The sequence below is a fragment of the Stegostoma tigrinum genome, chromosome 25 (genome assembly GCF_030684315.1).
Source record: "Stegostoma tigrinum isolate sSteTig4 chromosome 25, sSteTig4.hap1, whole genome shotgun sequence".
NCBI lineage: Eukaryota > Metazoa > Chordata > Chondrichthyes > Orectolobiformes > Stegostomatidae > Stegostoma > Stegostoma tigrinum.
Window position 1 is genome coordinate 53,219,206 of NC_081378.1, and position 23,228 is coordinate 53,242,433.

Consider the following 23,228-nt stretch of genomic DNA (forward strand, 5'->3'; position numbering starts at 1 on the left):
TTTTGGTTTTTAATAGATTTTAATCTATTAATTTTAATCTATTTTAATGGATTTCTAGCATGCAATAAACATTTAATTCTGTCTTTTTACCATTTTTGCTCAATTTGATCTCATTTGCTGATATTTCGCTTCCTGTTACATTGTGTTTGTGGTATCCAGATCCTTACCTTGTACTGTTTTCTTTTCCTTTCTCTTTAACTGTACAAACTTCCCCATGTGAAGCTTTCCCCTGCATTGTTTAGGAAAGCTGTCTGCATTCCCACTTATAACATTGGCTAGGACACTAGTTCTTGTGCAGTTCAGGTGAAGTACAGTACAATTCGCCCGCTGCCTTATGAGACTAATGATTCAGAAACATGAGTTCAAACCCCAACATGGCAAATGGAGAATTCAAATTTAGTTATTTAAATAAATCTAATTTTCAAAAAGCTGGAATTAGTCAGGGTGCTCGAAAGTAAAATCTAACTTTCTGTATATGATCTGGACTGCAGATCCTCCACAAGGCTGACTTTTAATGGTTCTCAGAAATGGCGTGGCAAGCCACCCAATTATATAGGAATGCTCGAGAATCTTCGCCACCAGTGATGGTGACATTGTGCATAGAAATAAAATGGCTTGATTTTTCAAGACAGAGATTAAAGGAAATGTGAAAAAACATTTGTTTTAGTGTACTAGCCATTTAATGCTATCACATACAAACAATATATTGGTATGTACACACACTTATTCTGTTTACTCCAAAAAACAAGCAATAATCATTGGGGCCCCCTTTAATTCTTATATAGTTTGGATAAATCAAACTGTTGAAAGCTATGTCGATATAGTGAGCCACCGCTTTGAACCACTGGGAGCAGTGCTGCAGCTTACTGAATTATAATCTTCACAGGAGAAAGGTTCTCTTACAGCTGTGATGCTGTTTTAAAATTATTAAATGCCCACTCTAAAGTGTACCCTACAATATAATTTAACAGAGCAGTTCACCCAACACCTCAGAGTACAGATTTTGACATGGATAAAAGTAAAATTCACAAAAAAAACATATTCATTCATTTCTGAAATGTTCAACATTGAAAATTAATGTAAAATTGCTGTTATTAGTTTAGAAAGGTATTCAACACTACGTAAATATATTGAAAATCTAAAAAGCAGAACCTTAGGAATACTTAGCAGATCTGTTGCATCCATGGAGAGACAGAGAGTTGATGTTTCAGGTTAAAAGCTCATTATAAAACTGGTCTCACCTACAATGTGCTCTAAATCTCAAGTGAAGAAGCACAGGTAGATGGCAGCAGTAACTATGAATCTTTTTGCGGTGGGGTACCTCTAGTGAGTCATGCCTGCATAGTTACCATTGTGGGATTTTTACTGCTCTTTTGTCTGTCACAACAAAAGGTCAAACCTAAACAACACGTTTCAGCCATTGGCTAGCCAAGAGACCTCAGAAAAATTGCGAGATGGCTGTTTGATCCATATGGATCACGACATTGCATTCTTGCAGCACTGCCCCCCAAAAATCAGCGATACGATGGAAGGTTCAGTGGATCTACTTAAGTCCAGCTGGGCCACGTCCCAAGAAAAGCCACCACGTAGGTTCATTTGTGGTGGTGACCTATGAAAACTGCTGTAGCCACTTAGATTCAACTCGTCCAGCGACCCTGGAAAGGTTTCTATCTCAACACATACCGACGAGATAGGTTTGAGACCAGTGAGACAGATATTCAGGGCCTATCTTAACCTGCTACCTAGATGTGGGCTAGAGGGTACAGTAATTTCGATAGATAATGATAAATCCCTTAGAGAAGACCCCAATAGGGCTGCAATAACAAGGTGTAGAGCTGGATGAACACATCAGGCCAAGCAGCATCAGAGGAGCAGGAAGGCTGATGTTTCAGGTCTTGACACTTCAGAAAATAGGGCTGCCCTTCTTTTGGACACTTAAACTATTATTAGAACTCAAATCTTCTATTAAAGTAGTTAGAAAGTTTCAACTAATATTATCCACAAACAATACGCCACACAACCAGCCCAGCTCTTCCCCTCCCCCCACTGCATCCCAAAACCAGCCCAGCCTGTCTCTGCCTCCCTAAACTGTTCTTCCTCTCACCCATCCCTTCCGCCCACCCCAAGCCGCATTTCCATTTCCTACCTACTAACCTCATCCCATCTCCTTGACCTGTCTGTCTTCCCTGGACTGACCTATCCCCTCCCTACCTCCCCAACTATACTCTCCTCTCCACCTATCTTCTTTACTCTCCATCTTCGGTCTGCCTCCCCCTCTCTCCCTATTTATTCCAGAACCCTCACCCCATCCCCCTCTCTGATGAAGGGTCTAGGCCCGAAACGTCAGCTTTTGTGTTCCTGAGATACTGCTTGGCCTGCTGTGTTCATCCAGCTTCACACTTTATTATCTTGGATTCTCCAGCATCTGCAGTTCCCATTATCACAGGAAACCCCAGATAAGGTATCCATTTCAGAATCCAGAATTATCTCCACAATATTCAATAAAAATTCTGTTAATGAGGTAATAATACAATATCCTGTAGATGGGTTTTTATGTACCAGATTTAACTCTCTTCTTCCCACAATGGGTACTTCTTGTACTCATTTAGCTGAACAACATGGCATTAAAAATATTTGCACTAGATGGCCCAATTGTGGCTAGAGTGGTATGTACCAAGGAAGAACAAAGAACAATGAAAATTACAGCACAGGAACAAGCCCTTTGGCCCTCCAACCCTGCACTGACGTGCTGCCCATCACAACTAAAATCCCCTCCCCTTCTGGCAACCATATCCATCTATTTCCATCCTATTCATATATTTATCAAGATCCCCTTTAAAAATCACTATCGTATCTACCATGCTATCTATTGTCATGATGCCAATGTAATAAAGATCTGAATGACATATAATTAGAAGCTTTCGCCAATTTCAACTTGGACTTAACTGTCACATCCTAAGTACGTCCTGGCCAGCACAAAAGGCATAAACATAGAACGTAGAACATTACAGCACAGTACAGACCCTTCGGCCCTCGATGTTGTGCTGACCTGTCATACCGATCTCAAGCCCATCTAACCTGCACTATTCCATGTACGTCCATATGCTTATCCAATCCAACGACTTAAATGTACCCAAAGGTGGCGAATCTACTACCGTTGCAGGCAAAGCGTTCCATTCCCTTACTACTCTCTGAGGAAAGAAACGACCTCTGACATCTGTCCTATATCTTTCATCCCTCAATTTAAAGCTATGCCCCCTCGTGCTCGCCGTCACCATCCTAGGAAAAAGGCTCTCCCTATCCACCCTATCTAACCCTCTGATTATTTTATATGTTTCAATTAAGTCACCTCTCAACCTTCTTCTCTCTAATGAAAACAGCCTCAAGTCCCTCAGCCTTTCCTCGTAAGACCTTCCCTCCATACCAGGCAACATCCTAGTAAATTTCCTCTGCACCCTTTCCAAAGCTTCCACATCCTTCTTATAATGCGGTGAGCAGAACTGTACGCAATACTCCAAGTGCGGCCGCACCAGAGTCTTGTACAGCTTCACCATAACCTCTTGGTTCCGTAACTTGATCCCTCTATTAATAAAAGCTAAAGCACTGTATGTCTTCTTAACAGCCCTGTCAACCTGGGTGGCAACTTTCAAGGATCTGTGTACATGGACACTGAGATCTCTCTGCTCATCTACACTACTAAGAATTTTACCATTAGCCCTGTACTTTGCCTTCTGGTTACTCCTACCAAAGTGCATCACCTCACACTTGTCTGCATTAAACTCCACTTGCCACCTCTCAGCCCAGCTCTGCAGCTTATCTATGTCTCTCTGCAACCTATAGCATCCTTTATCAGTATCCACAACTCCACTGACCTTAGTGTGGTCTGCAAATTTACTAACCCATCCTTCTATGCCCTCATCCAGGTCATTTATAAAAATGACAAATAGCAGTGGACCCAACACCGACCCTTGCGGTACACCACTAGTAAGTGGTCTCCAGGATGAACATTTCCCATCAACTACCACCCTCTGTCTTCTTTCAGGAAGCCAATTTCTGATCCAAACTGCTATGTCTCCCACAATCCCATTCCTCCGCATTTTGTACAATAGCCTATTGTGGGGAACCTTATTGAACACCTTGCTGAAATCCATATACACCACATCAACCAGTTTACTCTCATCTACCTGTTTGGTCACCTTCTCAAAGAACTCAATAAGGTTTGTGAGGCACGACCTTCCCTTCACAAAACCATGCTGACTATCCCTAATCAATTTATTCTTTTCTAGTTGATTATAAATCTGATCCCTTATAACCTTTTCCAACACTTTACCAACAACTGAAGTAAGGCTCACTGGTCTATAATTAACAGGGTTGTCTCTACTCCCCTTCTTGAACAGGATAACCACATTTGCTATCCTCCAGTCATCTGGCACTATTCCTGTAGACGAGTTAAAGATCAATGCCAAAGGCTCGGCAATCTCCTCCCTGGCTTCCCAGAGGATCCGAGGATAAATCCCATCCGGCCCAGGGGACTTACCTATCTTCACACACTGTAGAATTTCTAATACCTCTTCCTTGTGAACCTCAATCCCACCTAGTCTAGTAGCCTGTATCTCAGTATTCTCCTTGACAACACTGTCGTTTTCTAGAGTGAATACTGTTGAAAAATATTCATTTAGCGCTTCCCCTATCTCATCTGACTCCACACACAACTTACCACTACTATCCTTGATTGGCCCTAATCTTACTTTCGTCATTCTTTCATTCCTTAAATACCTATAGAAAGCCTTAGGGTTTACCCTGATCCTATCTGCCAACAACTTTTTATGTCTCCTCCTGGCTCTTCTGAGCTCTCTCTTTAGGTCTTTCCTGGCTACCTCGTAGCCCTCAAGTGCCCTAAACATGCTGACTTTAGAAATCAAAAATGTTTAGATGCACTAGACACCTATTCAAAACCAGGCAGAAAAGATTACAAATGATCAGAGGAAGAAACCAGGCTCCTTCGTAAACTTGAGCAACAAGTTTAAAGGGAGCTCTAGTATTAATAATAAAATTGCTAGTAGAATGCCCAAGCAATTTTCACATAAGAGGAGAACTTTACAAAAGATGGATACTAAGACTCTAAACCCAGCTCCCAATATGCCTTTAGAGAAGATTGGTAAAGAAGAAACTGATGGGGAAGTACAACATCAGATTGAGATCCCTCTAATTACGAGTAATTCAAGCATCTGCCTATACCCGCAAACATTCGGACAGAGATGATCAGCTCCTACAGGCAGAACAGCTAATTGAGAGAGAGAGAGATCAGGAGGTGCGAAGGCTAGGATTAGTGCTTATTCAATGTATTCAGATCTGTACAGCTAATTAATTAATGGGAAAGTGACATCAAGAAATGATTGTAATAGCAAAAAAATGACAAAACAGGCGAATATATTGGAAGGAGAAGAAGTGTGATCAGAATAATGGAGCTAGAAGATGATGAGCAGTTAGGAAGGCTTGATTTATGGAAACCCAAAAATTATATAAAACCAACAAAAGACAGCTTCCCCATCAAATTATGGGGGTTCCTGTAATTACCCTCTGTCCTCAATCAAAAGAAGAGTTTGAAAGGTAATTTCAGACAAAGTTATCAACAAGTATTAGCAAATTCAAATCACAAACCGGCTGGAGGGACATGAACCACCTGATGCAACTCGTAGAGAGACGGAGGAGGTCAACACATCAAGAGAAGGGACTGACCCAACAACAGCTTCTGGTCCCGATGACATGAAGCAAAGAGATATCCTAACAATTCCTGGAAGGGATGTCATGCATCTCCTGAGCATTATTCTCTATGGCTAAAATCAGCTGTGATTTTGGACCCTTAAAAACGGTCTTAATCCTAAAAACTGAGACAAAGACAGCTTAAGAGATATTGACAGCTGCGGTCCAATCACAATTGGACCAATTTTACTTCACCTTTTTACCTAAATCATGGCCAAGAGGCTTAGTGAGGCAGTAGAAACAAATTTTAGACAAAAGGGATGCCTAGCAACAACATATAGGTGCAATGTGAATATTACTATTTTCGACAGTATCATTAAAGGAGCAAAGATGATCAGGAAGGATCTTTCCTTTTTTTTAATCAATTTGGCTAAAGTCTTTGATTCAGTGGGATACAAGCTACTTTTTAAAATGCTTTAAAGTATTGTTGTGCTGAAGTATTTTATACAATTAGTCACAAGTTTATAAGCAAACAGTTATTGAGGGAAATCACTGCAAAACAGACTTAATTAAAATCAAGACAGGAGTCAAGCAAGGTGACTCCTTATCTCGTACCTTATTTAATATAGCATTAGACGCATTTTTATGTGCTCTTGGGGATGCAAAATTGGCCGTTTTCATGCATTTTACCGAAGATCAATTGTTCCACTCTTGCCTTTGCTGAGGATATTGCACTTGTTAGTGATTCACATCAGGGATGGCTAGGAATTTAAAAATTGTCCAGTGATTCTATGACTGTACTGTACTCAATATTAACATCAAGAAGACCAAGTGTTTCCACTTTTCTCATAAGGGTAGAATCTGGATGCTGGGTGGTTGTGAAAGTCAGTACATTCCCCCTGCCCGGAAATACAGGAAGAGACTTGGGAGTCCAAGTTGATCTATGGGTGGGTGTGGAGAAATCTAAATGGGAAACCAAATTAAGACTTGGGCAAAGAACCTCGATTCAGCCGCCCTTCGCCTGATGCAGAAAATTGATATTTTTAAAACTTTTATCATACCCAGATTGTTTTATCATTTGGTTTTAACAGAAACATCATAAATATTTTGCAAAAACTGGACCAAATCATCTTGGGTTTCACAAAGGAGACCGTTCATCTCCCACGACTGATGGTGTTCTTCATGCTAAGAACAGGGATGGAGTCCTTGGAATGCTCAAGCTAGAAGTACAAATTCCAGCAGCTATCATTAGGAAATTCAAGGCCTTCAAATCCATGACAGATTGGGTGATTTGGGCTTCTTTACAGTTTTGTAGGGAAGAAAATCTGGAGACAACAGAATCACCGTCTTGACTGAAGATCTTGTGAGAGATAGAGATGTTTGTGGAGAAGTACCAGTATAGGTCTGTAATGGAAGTTGAGAAGATGCAGGATCCCTGGAGTTTAGCATGTGGTAAAACAGAAATATCGAGGATCAACCACAGTGCTTGGACAGAATAGGAGCTACCTAAATGGATTAAGCTCCAGCATCAGGATCTTGGTGTAAGATGTTATAGAAATGACAAAAATCAAACTGAAGGATAAGATCAGCTTATACTATCAAATCATCTGAATTGATAAATAGCTTGTTACTTCAATGCAACTTGCACCCTACTAAAACAGCTTTAACCTGAGGCAGACCTCTTCCGAACAAGGGATGCTGTTGGTGTAAGACAGCATTAAAGACCCTGCCACATATTTCTGAGAAGTGTTCTTTTGTTAATAACATAAGGATCAAGCAACATAACCAAATAGTAGCAAAGTTGAAGGAGTACACTGGGAAGTATGGATAGACTATCCTTTTGGAATCACATTTAAGGGATAAGGATGGAACTCTGATTTAATTTTTAAGGAAGATCGAAAAACCATTGTCATTGATGTCATAATTTGCTTTGAAATGGTTGATAAATCATTGAAAGAAGCCGGAGCCAAAAAAGCAGAAAAATACAAACACCTTTGTCAAGAGATTATTGCATTGACAGGTGGCTCAGGCCTTGACTTTTTTGGCTTCGTGATGGATGCCAGGATAAATGGACTGAACTGAATAAGAGTCTTATGAAACATATGGGCATTTAAAGGTATCAATCATTTGCCCAAGACACCTTGAGATTAATAATTTCCTTAATGCTGGAACTGTTGCAGGTTTTTAGTGACAACTAAATTACTTTATCTGCCAGGCGAAGACATGAATTTTATAACTGTTCGTGGATATTAATATCATTATTTTGGAGATCGTGGGAACTGCCAATGCTGGAGAATCTGTGATAATAAGGTGTAGAGCTGGATGAACACAGCAGGCCAAGCAGCATCAGAAGAGCAGGAAAGCTGACGTTTCAGGTCTAGACCCTTTTGCAGAAATGGGGGAGGGGAAGGGGATTCTGAATTAAACAGGGAGAGAGGGGGAGACAGATAGAAGATGGATAAAGGAGAAGATAGGTGGAGAGGAGACAGATAGGTCAAAGAGACAGGGATGGAGCCAGTAAAGGTGAGTGTAGGTGGGGAGCTGGGAGGACAGACAGGTTAAGGAGGCGGGATGAGGCTGGTAGGTAGGAGATGGGGGTGGAGCAAGTTGATTTATACAAATAATACAATAAGTGGCAGAACCCTTAGGAGAACTGACATACAGAGGGATCTGGGCGTATAGGTCCTCAGATCCCTGAAGTGACATGGATGAATAAGGATATCAAGAAGGCATATAACATGCTTGCCTTCATTGGTCAGGCCATCGAATATAGAAGTTGGCAAGTTATGTTACAGTTGTATAAAACTTTAGTTAGGTCATATTTAGAATATTGTATGCAGTCACCACACTACCAGAAGGATGTGGATGTTTTGGAAAGGATACAGAGAAGGTTTTCCAGGACGTTGCCTGGCCTAGACGGTTTAAGGTATGAGGAGAAGTTGGATAAACTCAGATTGTTTTCATTGGAAAGACGGAGGCTGAGGGGTGACCTGATAGAGGTCTAGGACATTATAAAAGGTATAGATAGGGTAGATAGTTAGAAGCTTTTTACCAGGGTGGAAAGGTCAATTACAAGAGGGTATAAGTTCAAGGCGAGAGGGGGAAGAAGTTTAGGCAAGAAGTGTTGAGAAACGTTTTCACACAGAGGCTGGTAGATGCCTGGAACACACTGCCAGTGGAGGTGGTGGAAGGAGTATCCATGTTAGCAACATTTAAAGCATATCTTGACAGACTCACGTACAGAAGGCAAACAGAGGGATAAAAATTGGATATGGGCAATAAGCAGCAGGCCTAAATAAGGATTGGAATTGACACAGGCTTGGTGGGCAGAAGGGCCTGTTCCTGTGCTGAGGTTCTTTGAAATCCTAACTGTCCCTATCATCGTTCACGAACATTACCTGATCTGTTATGTGATTCAGCATCTTCTATTTTGATGTTGTAAAATCTGTCAGCCAATTAATTTACTGTAAAACACATTATTCTTCCCATAAGAATTATATTGAGATCACATTTAAATGGAAGACACAATACTGCATTATCATCATTTCAATAAACGGAAGATAATTCCTCAGTTTTAACAACTGAACTGCTAAGTATACCAGTTAGAGATGAAAAATAATTATGAATTTAAAAATGGGCCTCCGTTGGCATTTGGTTCAAAAATGGACTGGAATATTTGCCAGGTTAAACCTAGCCACTCTCCTTCTAAAACATAAAATAGAAAAAATTAAAAAATTTCTCCACCAAAACCTAAAACAAGAGCCAAAGAAATTCTCAATGTTCAAAACAACACAAGAGATCAGGTTTAGCTATAATTACAGCTAGTGATATGGAATGAGAAATTAAGCCAAATTCCAGGTAGAATCAGGAAAAGTTATGAATGCTGTTACAGAAATATACCCCAGCAATAAAACGCTGCACTAAAATTTCAGGATTTAAGAAAATGATCTTATTAAATAAAATACTCTGGCATTTGTGTCTTAACCTTAATACCAGAATCAGATTGAGTGTTACAGACACATTCGATAAATACATCAGATGTTCTAAACTATTGCACCTCACATCAGACTCAGATTAAGTTTTTGACACAACAGTTTGTTTCTGGTGGCAATAATCTAACTCTGAGGCAGACATTTAGGCTTTCAGCTCATGCCACAAACTGCAATACTGCACGTTTGCTGCATTTTTCATTGTTTTTCAGAAATACTTTAAATTGAGGCCTGATTCTGCTTGTAGAAGTGCATGTAAAAGTTCCAACAGGAATAAATTCAGGATGTTCTCTGCTTCTTCGTTTTTAAAAACTATGGGATCTTGCTGAGCAAAACATGACTTCTGTAATTTGCTCACCCAACTATGGGGACTGCATTTCAAACCTAACGTGTTAGCTCACATGTTTCCAATGGTTCTAATAATCAGATGCTTTATGATTTTGTTTTTGCTTTCTAAGAGGCAAGTAAAGAAATTTAACTTTCTGGAAAACAATTTAAAAATGTGGTTAAAATCATGTCCCGTTCATCCCCAACCACGAGCCTTACATTTAGACACTAAACAGGCTTATTTCTTCTTCCAATCACATCACGAGGTGATTTCCCGATGATAACAGGCATTGTTGAGATATACACAGTGAGAACACAGCATCATTGGAGTGTTGCTGGAGCTGTAGTCAAATCTCAAGGATACACAATACGACAATTCTTACAGTTTATGTCTCCACACACCAGGTATCTTCACTTGCTTGCATTCAAAAGCTGCCAATTTGTTAATCTAATAGGAAACATTTGGCAACCATTAACTACAAAGGCAGTACCATTCTTTAAGGTTACCTGATTTCATCTAATTTTTTTTCTAAAAAATGCATTCAAAATGAATGCCATTCAGCCAAAACTATTGTAGAGAGTAAAGACAGGCACTGCCCTGGACGAGGCTTCAACTTGTATACACTGTAAAGGAAATACATCAATGTTACTGGATTGTGAGTTAAAATCTGAGATGAGTTACATCTCATGCTGACTGCATTACAAACACGGGTGACAACATGCTATGCAACATCATTTTAAAATATTTAAAGAATATGAACTCAATTTTATGGTAGTCAAATAGCCTTGCACTTATGTGGCATTTTTCACAACTAATACATATCTCAAAGCACTCTAGAGCCAATTAAGTAATTTTGGAAGGAAAGGGGACACTTAGGTTTTGTGCTCGATCTGTAGCTCGGGTTGTAGGTGTTGAGGTTGGTTGGCTTGCCGAGCTGGTTTGTTGTTCCGCAATTCCTCAAAGGAGACAACTGTAAGAAACAATTCAGCTAACTTGCATTCAGCAAACTCCTGCACACTTCAATGTGATAATCTAGGCAATCTAGTTAAACAAAGAACAACGAACAATACAGCACAGGAACAGGCCCTTCAGCCCTCCAAACCTGCTCTGACACATTTTCTGGTTCTCACAGTATTGGATTGAGAGATGAATATTGGCCAGGCCACTGGGAATAACTTCTCTACTCTTCCATGGGATCTTTTATATCCATGAAAAATTAATGGAACCATTAATTAATGTCTCATCCAAAGAACAGAACCCCTAACTGTCTGATGTTCCCTTGGTACTGCATTGTCGCATCAGTTTTGATTCTTATCTTCAAGTTCTGGAGTGTGAAACTTGAACCCAGAATCTTGTGATTCAGTAGCTACTAACTGTTGAAGCAATGTTAATTTTACAAAATCAAGGCCAATTGCCATGCTGTAAATATCTTATTGAACCAATGAGGTAGACTTAGAGCAATGAAACAGTGATCAAAGTGATCCAAAAAGTTTCATTGTCCATTTTAAAATTCACAAATTGAGGCCAAACAGCATACATATTTTTGAAGTAATGGTGAGCATCCTGTACGGAGGAAACTACTAAGTACGGCAATTAGGGTGCAATGTGGCAAACCACAATTGGGAGAAACTGTGATTAGGCGACATATGTTGACCACCAAATGTATCGGCATACCATGAACTTGAGTTATGAGAGTAGTTGTATTTAAACAAATTCTTATTTTATTCACAATAAACTCTTCCAGGAGCTGGTCGTCTTACATTAAGACCTAATTTTAAAAATCAAGGATTATTATCAATGGCTTTGCTCTGTGAAGCACTGAGATATGCTTCTCCAGGTAAATCACATAGCTGGTATTACAATTCATTAACATTTTCCACGCAAACTAGAAGGTGAGAGGTAATCTTAACATTGGGCGAAAAAACAGCAAGTACAATTAAATCAGCCACCATTCTACATCTCCTCCAACCTACTCTACATCGATTTCAATTCTTTTTCTTTCTTCATTCATGGGATGAGGGCATCGCTGGAATAACTGCCCATCCCTAATTGCCCTATGGGCAGTTAAGAGTCAACCACAATACTTGGGTCTGGAGTCACACGTAGGCCAGACAAGATAAGGATGGCAGTTTCCTTCCCTAAGGGAGATTTGTGAACCAGATGGGTTTTTCCAACAATCAACAATGGATTCATGGTCGTTATTAGATTCGATGGAAGTTAAAGAGCAAGTGGCCAGTTTGTAAAAGTTAGTTTACAGGTACAGCAGGTAATTAGGAAGGCAAATATAACATTGGCCTTAAGTGCAAGTGAAAATCCGCGATCGGTCAATGAGCACTCGCAATTGGTCAGGCTGTTTAAGACTTTATTTCTTCGTACGGTCAATTACAGATCATCCAGAATCTCAGAAGTTGAGCACTTCCGTATTCCTCAGAGGAGCTGCACACCACAGGTTAATACAAAGACATTTTTATACTTTTCTTAAAGCAGGGTACATGGCGCGATCGCATAGTGTATTCAAACAATTACCAATTAATACATGATATTGCTTCATTGACAGTTACATAATCCAATAGTATTAACTGGTAAACAACTTATGTCACAATGCTTAGGTTACTTTTTGTCTCGCCATATAGCGCCACAACATTTGCAATCGAAGGTCAGCTAGAATGGTTAGTACTGTATTATCTTATCATTACTGAGTTATTTATGCAGCTCTAGCAGAATTCAGAATTCCCAGGCTAAAAGAGCAGCTCTAGCAGAATTTACAGTCCCCAGACTGGAAGCCATTTTGTGCTAACTTGCATCAGCAGCCATCTTGTGCCTGTATCCAAATCTCAGATTCTCACAAAGGGACAGCGCATAAAAGGATTGATATGCTTGCCTTTATGGGTCAGTGCATTGAAATCATGTTGCAGCTGTACAGGACACTGGTTAGGCCGCTTTTTGAATACTGCATGCAATTCTGGTCTGCCTGCTATAGGAAGGCTGTTGTGAAACTTGAAAGGTTTCAGAAAAGATTTATAAGGATGTTGCCAGAGTTGGAGGGTATGACCTATAGGTTAGAGGCTGAATATACAGGGGCTATTTTCCCAGGAGCATCAGAGACTGACAGGTGAGCTTAGAGAGGTTTTTAAAATCATGAAGGGCATGGACAAGGTAAATAGACAAGGTCTTTTCCTCAGGGTGGGGAAGTCCAAACCTGGAGGATGTAGGTTTAAGATGAGAGGAGAAAGATTTAAAAGGGACCTTAAGGGGCAGCTTTTTCACACAGAGGGTGGTGCATGTATGGAATGAGCTGCCAGAGGAAGTGGTGGAGGCTGATGCAATTACAATATTTAAACCGCATCTGGATGGATATATGAATAGAAAAGGTTTAGTGGGATATGGGTCAAATGCTGGCAAATGGGACTAGATTTATTTAGGCTGTCTTGTGTCATGGACAAGTTATTCCAAAGGGTCTGTTTCCAGGCTGTACATCTCTGTGACTCGATGATTAAAAAATGCTGGAGAACCTTAACAGGTCTGGCAGCATCTATGAAGACTGGAATAAACTTAATGATTCGAATTCAATTTGATTATTCCAAAGAAGAATCTGCAAGGTTGTGGGGAGTAGGCAGGGAAGTGGAGCTTAGGCCAAAATAAGATTAGCCATAATGTTACTAAACAGTAGAGCAATTTGGAGAGACGGATTAGAAGGGTTAAATGACGAACTCCTGCTCCTATTTCTTGTTATTTTCTTAGCATTCAAAATTAAACATACACTACCAGTGGCAATTCTACACAGTCCATGTGGAGTCCAGGTTTGAATGCAGCAGTACTGATTCTCTCTCACATCATGTGTTCACACCCTGCACTTCAGAAATGAAACGTATATCCTAGAAAGTCACAGAATATTCCTCCTGATCACATTAATGTTTGTATAAATTATGCAAATTTCAATCTTACTTTTCATCTCATTGGTGTTTCCACAATCCATACATATTTTTCAGATCCACAGATTAAGAAAAACACCTTCTAATTAAGATCCCTTGGTCTGCATGTCAGCTTCTAGACTTTTTAAGAAAAGAAAAAAAACAGAATGATGAAGCATGCTTAGTTATTGTACATTAGGTTCAATGAGTAATTGGTTATTGTGTAATCTATGACTGTCCAAAGAAACGCAAATTGATTTCATAGAATAGAATCATAGAATCCCCTACAATATGGGAACAGACCCTTCGGCCCAACAAGTCCACAGTGACCTTCGGAGCAGCCACCCAGACCCATCCACCTATAATCCACCTAATCTACACATCCCCGAACACGATAGGCAATTTAGCATGGTCAATCCACCTAACCTGCACATCTTTGGACTCTGGGAGGAAACTGGAGCAACCAGAGGAAACTCATGCAGACACGGGGCAAATGTGCAAACTCCACACAGACAGTCGCCTGAGGCTGGAATCAAACCCGGGTCCCTGGCAGCAGTGCTAACTACCGAGCCACCCTTTAAATTATTTAAATTATCTGGCTCAAGAAAGACCACAAAATCTTGAAACACAACAAATCACTGCTTGTACAGGTCTTGAGTATTGCTGACAAAACAGGCAACAAAAATCTTCATCTTGCATTGATCAGGGTAGATGCAAGAATGATATAAAAGTCCAAATGATATAACTCAAACCACACGTGAAATGAGGTGGTGATTGATTGGTATGCCAACTTCTGTTGATCAAAGGGTAGCCAAGGAGAATGCACCAGGGAACAGTATCCTGCAAGCTTTTCTTTAAAAATACTAATGCCTGGACAGATTCCTTTCCTGCAGAGGAATGTATGTAGTTTCTAGCAAGCCTTATAGTGAGAAACATTGTGCTATTGATTCATTGCTCATGTTAATACTCTGGAGATGCAGTTTCAAATCTCCTCATGACAATTATGGAATTTATATTTAATTAACATAATCAGGAATTGAAAACTACTCTTAGAAATGATGACCATGAAACTATCATTGTGTGTTGTAAAAACATTCAGTTTAGGGAAGCAAATTAGCTACCCTTACTTGGTCTGGTTTGCATGTGGTTCCATACCCATAAACGATGTAGCTGACTTTTAATTGCACTTGAAATTGGCTGCAGCGATTCAAGAAGGTAGTTCACCACCATCTTCTCAAGGGTAATTAGGATGAGCAATACATTCTAGCCCATCCAGGAATGTTCACATCCCGTGAAAATACACAAAAATAAAATGGGGAAAGATACGATGTGGACTCCTGACTCACCCATTTAACGACATAGCACAAAGTGAAAAATGAGTCTGAGGATGCTACGAGGTTAAATGAGAAACAAAAACAGAAAAGCTCAGCAGGTCTGGCAACATCTGTGGAGAAAAATCAGAGTTAACATTTCAGCTCCTCAGAACTCGACCCGAAATGTTAACTCTCCACAGATGCTGCCAGACCTGCTGAGCTATTCCAGCAATTTCTGTTTTTGTTTCTGATTTACAGCATCTACATTCTTTTGGTTTATATTTAGAGGTTGAAAGAGTATTGACTTGGTTCTTAATGCACAGAACTGGCTTAATACATACTGTGTTGATAATTTGTTTCTGAAATAATACTAAAATTCTTGTAATTACTTTTTAATTTGGGAGAGAAGAATGCCACACCATATTCTACTTGCTACCACGTGGTCTCTGTTACAAAGTACAAGTGTACGTTACTGGTGAGAACTTTGATCCCCACACTCAATACATCGGAGTGTTGGTGATAACCTAATCACACATTAGGCTGTTTGGACAACACTGATAAATTTTACAGCAAACTGAAGTGATTTACATCATGTGTAACATGAAGGACACTGGCAGATGTGACCTGTTCTGGTGGACGATCACACCTGAAATGTTAACTTTGCTTTTTCTGCAAAGATACTGAGTATTTCCAACATTTTCTGTTCTTATGGCTTGTTACTGTATATATTGATTGTTAAATAGTTAGAAGATGTAAGGAGAGAGTGTGACAGGGGAGTGGAGAGCGTGAGAGGGGTTTAAGGGGACAGGGAGAAAGCAGAGTGAAGAAAGTGTTAGAGGGCAGTGTGGGGGAATGGGAGAGAGTAGGTGCAGGAAGAGGGGAAGGATTGGGAGATGGGAGAGCGCAGATGGCAGGGAGTGGGAGATCAAAGGGAGTTGCAGAGTGGAAACAACACAAGCAGGGAGAGCACCGAGAAGGGAGAAAGTAGGAGACTCAGAGAGGGTGAGGGGAAAGGTGGAAGGTTTCTTATTATTCAGTCGTGGGACGTGGACATCACTGACAGGCCAGCATTTATGGCCTGTTTCTAGTTGCTCATCAGTTGGTGGTGGTGAGCTGCCTTCTTAAATTGCTGCAGTCCATGTGCTGTAAGTTGACCCCAATGCTCTTATGGAGGGAATTCCAGGATTCTAACCCAAAATACTGAAGAAACAGAAATACATTTCGAAGTCAGGATGATGAATGACTTGGAGGGGAACTTGCAGGCAGTTATGTCCCTAGGTGTTTATTGACCATAGACGGAACTAGTCGCGGGTTTGGAAGGTGCTGGCTAATGACTTTTTGGTGAATTTCTGCAGTGCATCTTGTCGATAATATACACAGCTGCTACTGAGTGTCAGTGGAGGGGGGATTGGATGCTTGTGGATGTCTGGCATTTGTTGTGCAAACAATTCCTTTCTATTTGTCAGCCCAAGCTTGAATTTTGTCCAGATTTTGTTGCATTTGAACACGGACTGCTTCAGTATTAAGAAGTCACAAATGGCCTGCACGTTGTGTAATCATCAGCAAATCACCTCACTTCTGACCTTATGATGGAGGGAAAGTCATTAATGAAGCAGCTGAAGATCTTTGGGCCTCAGACACTACACTGAGGAACTGCTGCAGAAATGTCCTGGAGCTGAGATGACTGACCTCAATCAATCTCAATCAACCTCCTATGCACCAGACATGACTTTAACCAGCAGAGAATTTGTCCCCGATACCCATTGCTTCCAGATTTGCTGGGGTTCCTTGATGGCACACTGTTAAAAGCAGCATTTATATCATGGATTGTAACTCTCACCTCACCTCTGGAATTCCGCTCTTTTGTCCATGCTTGTAACATGGTTGTATTGAAGGAACTGAGTGGTTCTGGCAGAACGCAAACTGGATGTGAATGATCGGGTTATTGTTGAGCGTGTGCTGCTTGATAGCACCGTTGATGGTACCTTCCATCACTTTACCGATGGTCAACAGTAGACTGAGGGGACGGTAATTGGCCAAGTTGGGTTTGTCCTGCTTTTTATGTACAAGACAAGCCTGGGCAATTTTTCACATTATTGGCACAGCTTGGCTAGAAGAGCAGCAAATTCTGGAGCACAAGGCTTTAGTACTGTAGCGAGAATCTCATAGGGGCCAAAAGACTTTGCAGTATCCAGTACCTCCAACCATTTCTTGTTATCACATGGAGTAAATTGAATTGGCTGAAAACTGACACCTGCGATGCTGGGTACCACTGGAGGAGGCCAAGATGATACTCTGGTTAAAAATTGCAGTGAATGCTCCAGCCTTGCCTTTTTCACTTACGTGCTGGGCATCACTGAGGATGTTTATGAAACCCCTTCCTCCAGTCAGCTGTGTAATTGTCCACCACCATTCATGTCTTGATGTGGAGGCTGGGAGAGTGAGAGAGGAGAGGGCGCGACAGAGCAGAGGGCACAGGATAGTGTGAACAATGGAGAGGTGGGGAAGAGTGGAGTTTGGAGGGAATGGGTAATGAGAGATTGCGAGGAGTGGAGTACAGGGTGCAGAGAGTGAGAGAGGGGAAAGGGGGCATGAAGTGGAGTGTGGGGAGCAGGGAGTGAAAGAGGGTAAGTGTGCTTGGGACGCAGGAAGCAGAGGCTGTGCAAGGGAACAGCAGGTGGGTGGGGAAGGGAAGTTGAAAGAGTGGGGAAGGAGAAGGTTGAGACAGCAGGGATGGGGGAGGCGGAGGGAGGGGGAGTGAGTGCAGCGAGAGGGACCGCATGCGCGCGGCGGGAGAGGGACGAGAGCGCAGTCAGAGGGGGAGGGCGCAGCAAGCAGGGGTTGAGACTGTGTGAGGGGTTCAAGAGCACAGGGAAGGGCAGACGTTGAGAGAGCACGAATTGTAAGAGGTGGAACGGAGAGAGCTGGAGGGAGGAGAGTATGGGTAAGGGTATGAGAGAATGGGAGTGGGATATGAGAGAGAGCAGCGGGGAAAGATTGTTGCGGGGTTGGGGTGTGGGAGGGAAGAAGCTGGAGGGTGGTGAGAGAGTGGGAGGGGTAAGAGAACCAGGCGGATGAGGGAACGCACAGCATGAGGAAGCAGGAGGGGGAAGGGATGGGAGGGAGAGCATCTTGGGTCCTGTGCCCTCAGCCTCTCCGCTCCTGCTCCCCTGAATTCCCATCTTCATTCTCTACTGTTGACTCCTGCATCAAAAGTGTGGGTGCTTCTCTGTGCACGTGCTGTGTACTCTTCCTGCATAGGTCTTACATTTATTCCACATGGTGTCATTTTGTGTCAGCAATCATGCACATGATTAGCGGCACGCTGGTGGCCCACAGGTGTGGGTGTCAGCAAACACTGCCAATCATATTTCTAAATATTTTATCTAATTGGAAGTACACATTAAAGAGCCTTCAGTACCTTTGCCAGTTGTAGCTGTGAGACTGGGAACCTTGGTGGCAGTATCTGCAGGCAAACCAACGTAGACACCTCCGTAATTCCTTAATTATTGAAAGAAAATAATTATTATCCTTTGTAAAAACCCCAGAATATATACAGTCAGTTCTGCCACAACACGTGTTCCATCAACAGAGATTGGCTGTAACGCTACTGATGAATAGGGGAACGCTATTTCTAAAACGTGAACGTGTGTTGGCTATAATGTGATTCCATCAGTGCACAGAGAGTGCGAGTCGACATCACATGATCATTTCATGGGTTTTGTTGTGAATACGTACAATGTTAGCACTGAACGAGTCTCATGTGATCATTTCAAAGGGTTTGTTGTGAAGTGCTTTCCGTGAGAGGTACAGTACAACCTCCTCCCCCATCAAGTCATCTTGTCATTTTTAAAATAAAATGTTACTTTTATATCATTATTAGATATGAATTAAACATTTATTCAAATTGTGCTACCACTTGAATTAAGCTTTTGAGTGATTTTTTTGGTAGTCAGCCCCTAACCCTACTTTTCCCATAAACCGTGCTATTTCTATCGTGCACCGCAGGAATGCAACTATTGTGTTATAGCAGAACCGACTGTACCTTACTAAAACACTAGTAAGTTTACGCTCACTACTTCAGTACAACTTCCGTCCTTAGTTTTAGACGCACGCCAGGTGATATAACCGAAATGTATACCTCACAAATACACACTCCCAGCAGCAAGCCTACCAGCTGATACAGCATATTGAGAAAAGCCACAGACAAGAAAACTACCATTTTGGTTACAAAGGCAGCAAACATTCAAGCTGCACACTTTAACGGAACTGTATGTTCCTTTCACCTACCTTCCCCAGGATACCACACCCTCTTCCATTAACAATACTCCCTATCTCTGTGTAATGTTTCTGAGAGGTGGAGGGGATTTTCAGACAGAAAGCTGTTCCATAGGTGACTGACAATTATAATTAACTCTGAGGCCTCTATGCAGAAAAAGAAAGCTCACCATTACAAGTCACACTACAAAGGCAACCATTTAATACAACAGTTTAACTATTTCTGATAAATCAGCAATCAATCAAGTTAACAAAACTAGCTTTCATTTATATAGCCCCGTTAACACCGTAAAACATCTCAAGGTACTTCAGGAGAGCTTTAATAAACAATCCTTGATACAGGCCATAAACATACTGGGGCACAAACTGAGTTTTAAGGAATGACCCATGAGAAGAACGAAGTGTAAAGAGAAGTTTAGGAAGGAAAATTTTAGACCCACCTTTCAGCCAATGCTTAACAAGAATTTATCCACATCTGCCTTCAAAAATATTCAAGGACTTGGTATTATCCACCGTTTCAGGAAGAGCATTTCAAAGACCTATGACTCTCTGGAAGAATAAATTTCACCCCTTATCTGTTTTGAAAAATGGACGACTCCTGATTATTAACAGCCGCCTCTTGTTATAATTGTCTTTCAAGAGGAAATATCCACTCCATATCTACCCTGTCAAGATCCATCAGGATCCTGTATATTTCAATCAGGTCGTCTCTCGCTCTTAGAAACTCCAGAGGATACAAGTCTACACTTTTTGATAACCCACTCATTCTGGGTCAATAGGTGTGAAGTTGGAGAAGCACAGCAGTCCTGATGAAGGGTTTCAGCCCAAAATGTTGACTTTCCTGCACCTCAGACACTGTCTGACCTAGTGTGCTTTTCCAGCTTCACACTCTGGCTTCCAGCATCTGCAGTCCTTACTGTCTCCAAGTCACTCATTCTGGGGTTTCTGAAGAAGGATCACTGGACTTGAAGTGTTAGCTCTGCTTCTCTCTCCACAGATGCTCCCAGACCTAAGTTTTTGTTTCAGATTTCCAGTCTTTTGTTTTATTACATTCGGTATTAGTCTAGTAACACTTTTCTGAACTGTTTCCAAAGTCATCTTTCCTTAAGTGACGAGACCCAACAATGCATGCAGTACTCTAGATGTGTTCTCAACATTGTCCTTATATGTAAAGCATAACCTCTGTACTTTTGTGTCAAATTCCCCTTGTAGAAAATTACAACATTTTATTAATTTTCTGAACTACTTGCTGTGCATATTAACCTTTTATGATTCGTACACTTAGACTCTCAGACCTCTGCGCATTTCTTGGAACTCTGCAACCTCTTACCATTTAAATAATCTGCTTTTTTATTCTTCTTGCTGAAATAGGCAAGGTCACATTTGTCAGATTTTTATACACTCATTGAGCCTATCTATCTTTCCGTAGATTCCTTTTGTTCCCTTCAAAATTTACTATCCTTCCTATTGTGTCGTCAGCAAATTTAGGTCACCATACCTTCTCTGCCATGCCTACTCTCCGTCCTGTTGACCAGCCAACATCTACCCATACCAATGCACTACATGATGCCAAAAATCTTTTATTTTTACTTTCCACAATACAACAGAAATCAGTAACATTTCATTGGTTAGTATTTTGTCAAGCTAAGCAGCAGTATATGAAAAACAACACATTGTAATTTATAAAAACCAAAAGAACTGCAGATGCTGCAAATCAGGAAAAAGAACAAAGTTGCTGGAAAAGCTCAGCAGGTCTGGCAGCATCTGTGGAGGAGAAAGCAGAGATAATGTTTCGGGACTGGTGGTCATTTCTCAGTCCTGACATTACACCAGACCTGAAACCTTAGCTCGGTTTTTTTCCTTCATAGATCTGCCAGATCTGCTGAGCTTTTCCAGCAACTTTGTTTTACATTGTAAATTATGTTTACATTGAAGATTCACCATTTTCTAGGAAGAGTTATACTCACTTTAGGTTCAGTGTCCCTTAAGAAGATTATTCTAGTGAGTAGGATGAGAGATAAAGTGAGAACACGCAGCCACAGTCCACAGAGAACACTTTGTCTCTTCACATTAATGTTACTGCCAATATCCTGATTTCAAGTGTGCTGATAAATTGAGCATAACAAAGTGGGGAGCTGGATGGATGCAGCAGGCTGAGCAGCATCTTAGGAGCACAAAAGCTGACGTTTCGGGCCTAGACCATTCATCAGAAAGCTTTCTAATGAAGGGTCTAGTCCCAAAACGTCAGCTTTTGTGCTCCTAAGATGCTACTCGGCCTGCTGCGTTCAGATCTCAGATTCTCCAGCATCTGCAGTTCCCATTATCTCAGTTGACTGAGCATGCTGCTTTGGAGCAGAGTGACTACGTGTGCAGATCAGAACAGGGATTTACATCCAGCTAAATAAGCTGTGGGTTGAGAAAGGGAGGGAGCAGAGAGAGATGCTCTTGAAGATAGCAATGCAATAATATAAATTGATGAATGGTTGCAAATATTTTGCAAGAGGCCCATGGTAAGTTTATATTGATATACGAGAATTGAACGTACAAAGAATCACAGCCCTATTAAATCTCATAACCATTACCTTGAAAATTACACCAAAGTTTGCAATTTTAATCATGCTGCAATTATTCCTGTTAGATAACCTTATGCTGTATTAGGTTGAAAGAGAAGAAAAGTGTAATACATACCTCCTTTTCTCATCTTCTGACGTTGACTCCTCTGACCTTTCCATCACAATAGCAAACAACATGAACAGAAAATAACAAATTACTGAGTTTACAATTTCTTTTCTAAACATTGAAATGTATATTTTAAATGGGCAGTGATACAGACATGGCGATTACCACAATAATGAGACAATGGCTATGGAGGAGCCACACAAAAGGAATAGAAAACACCAGTTGTAATGTCTAAAGTTTTCAGTTCCAAACGTATTGATAAATTCTTGATCTTGCAAGGAATTAAGGGCTACGGGGAGAGTGTGGGTAAGTGGAGTTGAAATGCCCATCTGCCATGATTAAATGTCAGTCGACTTGTTGGGCTGAATGGCCTTCTTTCCACTCCGATGTCTTATGGTATTCAGAACAAAAGCATGATGTAGCAAACAGATCCACGGTATTTTCTGGGATTTGCCTAACATTAATTTTATGATGCGCTGCTGGCATTTAGAGTTCCTGATTGAAGGTTAGTTTTTTGTGAAGCAGCCCTTGGAAATAAATGTCCTACAGAACATCAGTGAGGCATGGAAAAACCTGTAGGAGGGCAGAGAACTTCAAAATATAAGCTGTAGAAGGATTTCTGCACAAGGTTTTGTGCTCAAGTGTCTGAAATAGAACTGAGGCCTGCTACAATCTCTGAGGCCTTCCGTCCACTGATGAATTATGGCTGAAAATTGTTCAGATTTTTGCATTATCCAATGTTGGCACCCACCTTTACACAACAGTGAGCAATAAGAGTCAAATTCCAAAAGTAAAGGCGGTCAAATAACTTACAGGAGCTGAATCAGAGGAGTTATCTTTATAAGTTTAAAGTTTAGAAAAGCATCTTGTCTTTTGACCCTACAATTCTGAACTCAACACTGAGTTTAACAATTTAGATCTCCCTTTTCTTTCACAGAGAGTAAGAACTGCTGATGCTTAAGTTAGAGATAACACAGTGTGGAGCTGGAGGAACACAGCAGGCCAGGCAGCAGCAGAGGAGCAGGAA

At 41.0% G+C, this 23,228-nt stretch overlaps 1 protein-coding gene across 11 annotated transcripts in view; it reads right to left on the bottom strand.

Annotated features, from left to right (window-relative positions):
* Positions 1–9,297: 9,297 nt before the first annotated feature.
* LOC125463117 (uncharacterized) overlaps positions 9,298–23,228 on the bottom strand; it is a 52,462-nt gene continuing 38,531 nt past the window's right edge. For 5 of the 11 annotated variants that reach the window (XR_007249760.2, XR_007249757.2, XR_007249758.2 and 2 more), the window contains 3 exons: positions 22,211–22,246; positions 18,666–18,745; positions 12,366–14,072 (listed from right to left, as the gene is read on the bottom strand). Coding sequence is in view for 7 of the 11 variants with exons in the window: in XM_048553874.2 (XP_048409831.1) it covers positions 14,061–14,072; positions 18,666–18,745; positions 22,211–22,246 (128 nt within the window). In the remaining 4 variants the exon portion in view is untranslated. Of the gene's footprint in view, positions 10,644–12,365; positions 14,073–18,665; positions 18,746–21,489; positions 21,521–22,210; positions 22,247–23,228 lie in introns of those variants that run through there. The other 6 variants (XM_048553873.1, XM_048553877.1, XM_059654756.1 and 3 more) reach the window with 4 other exon arrangements.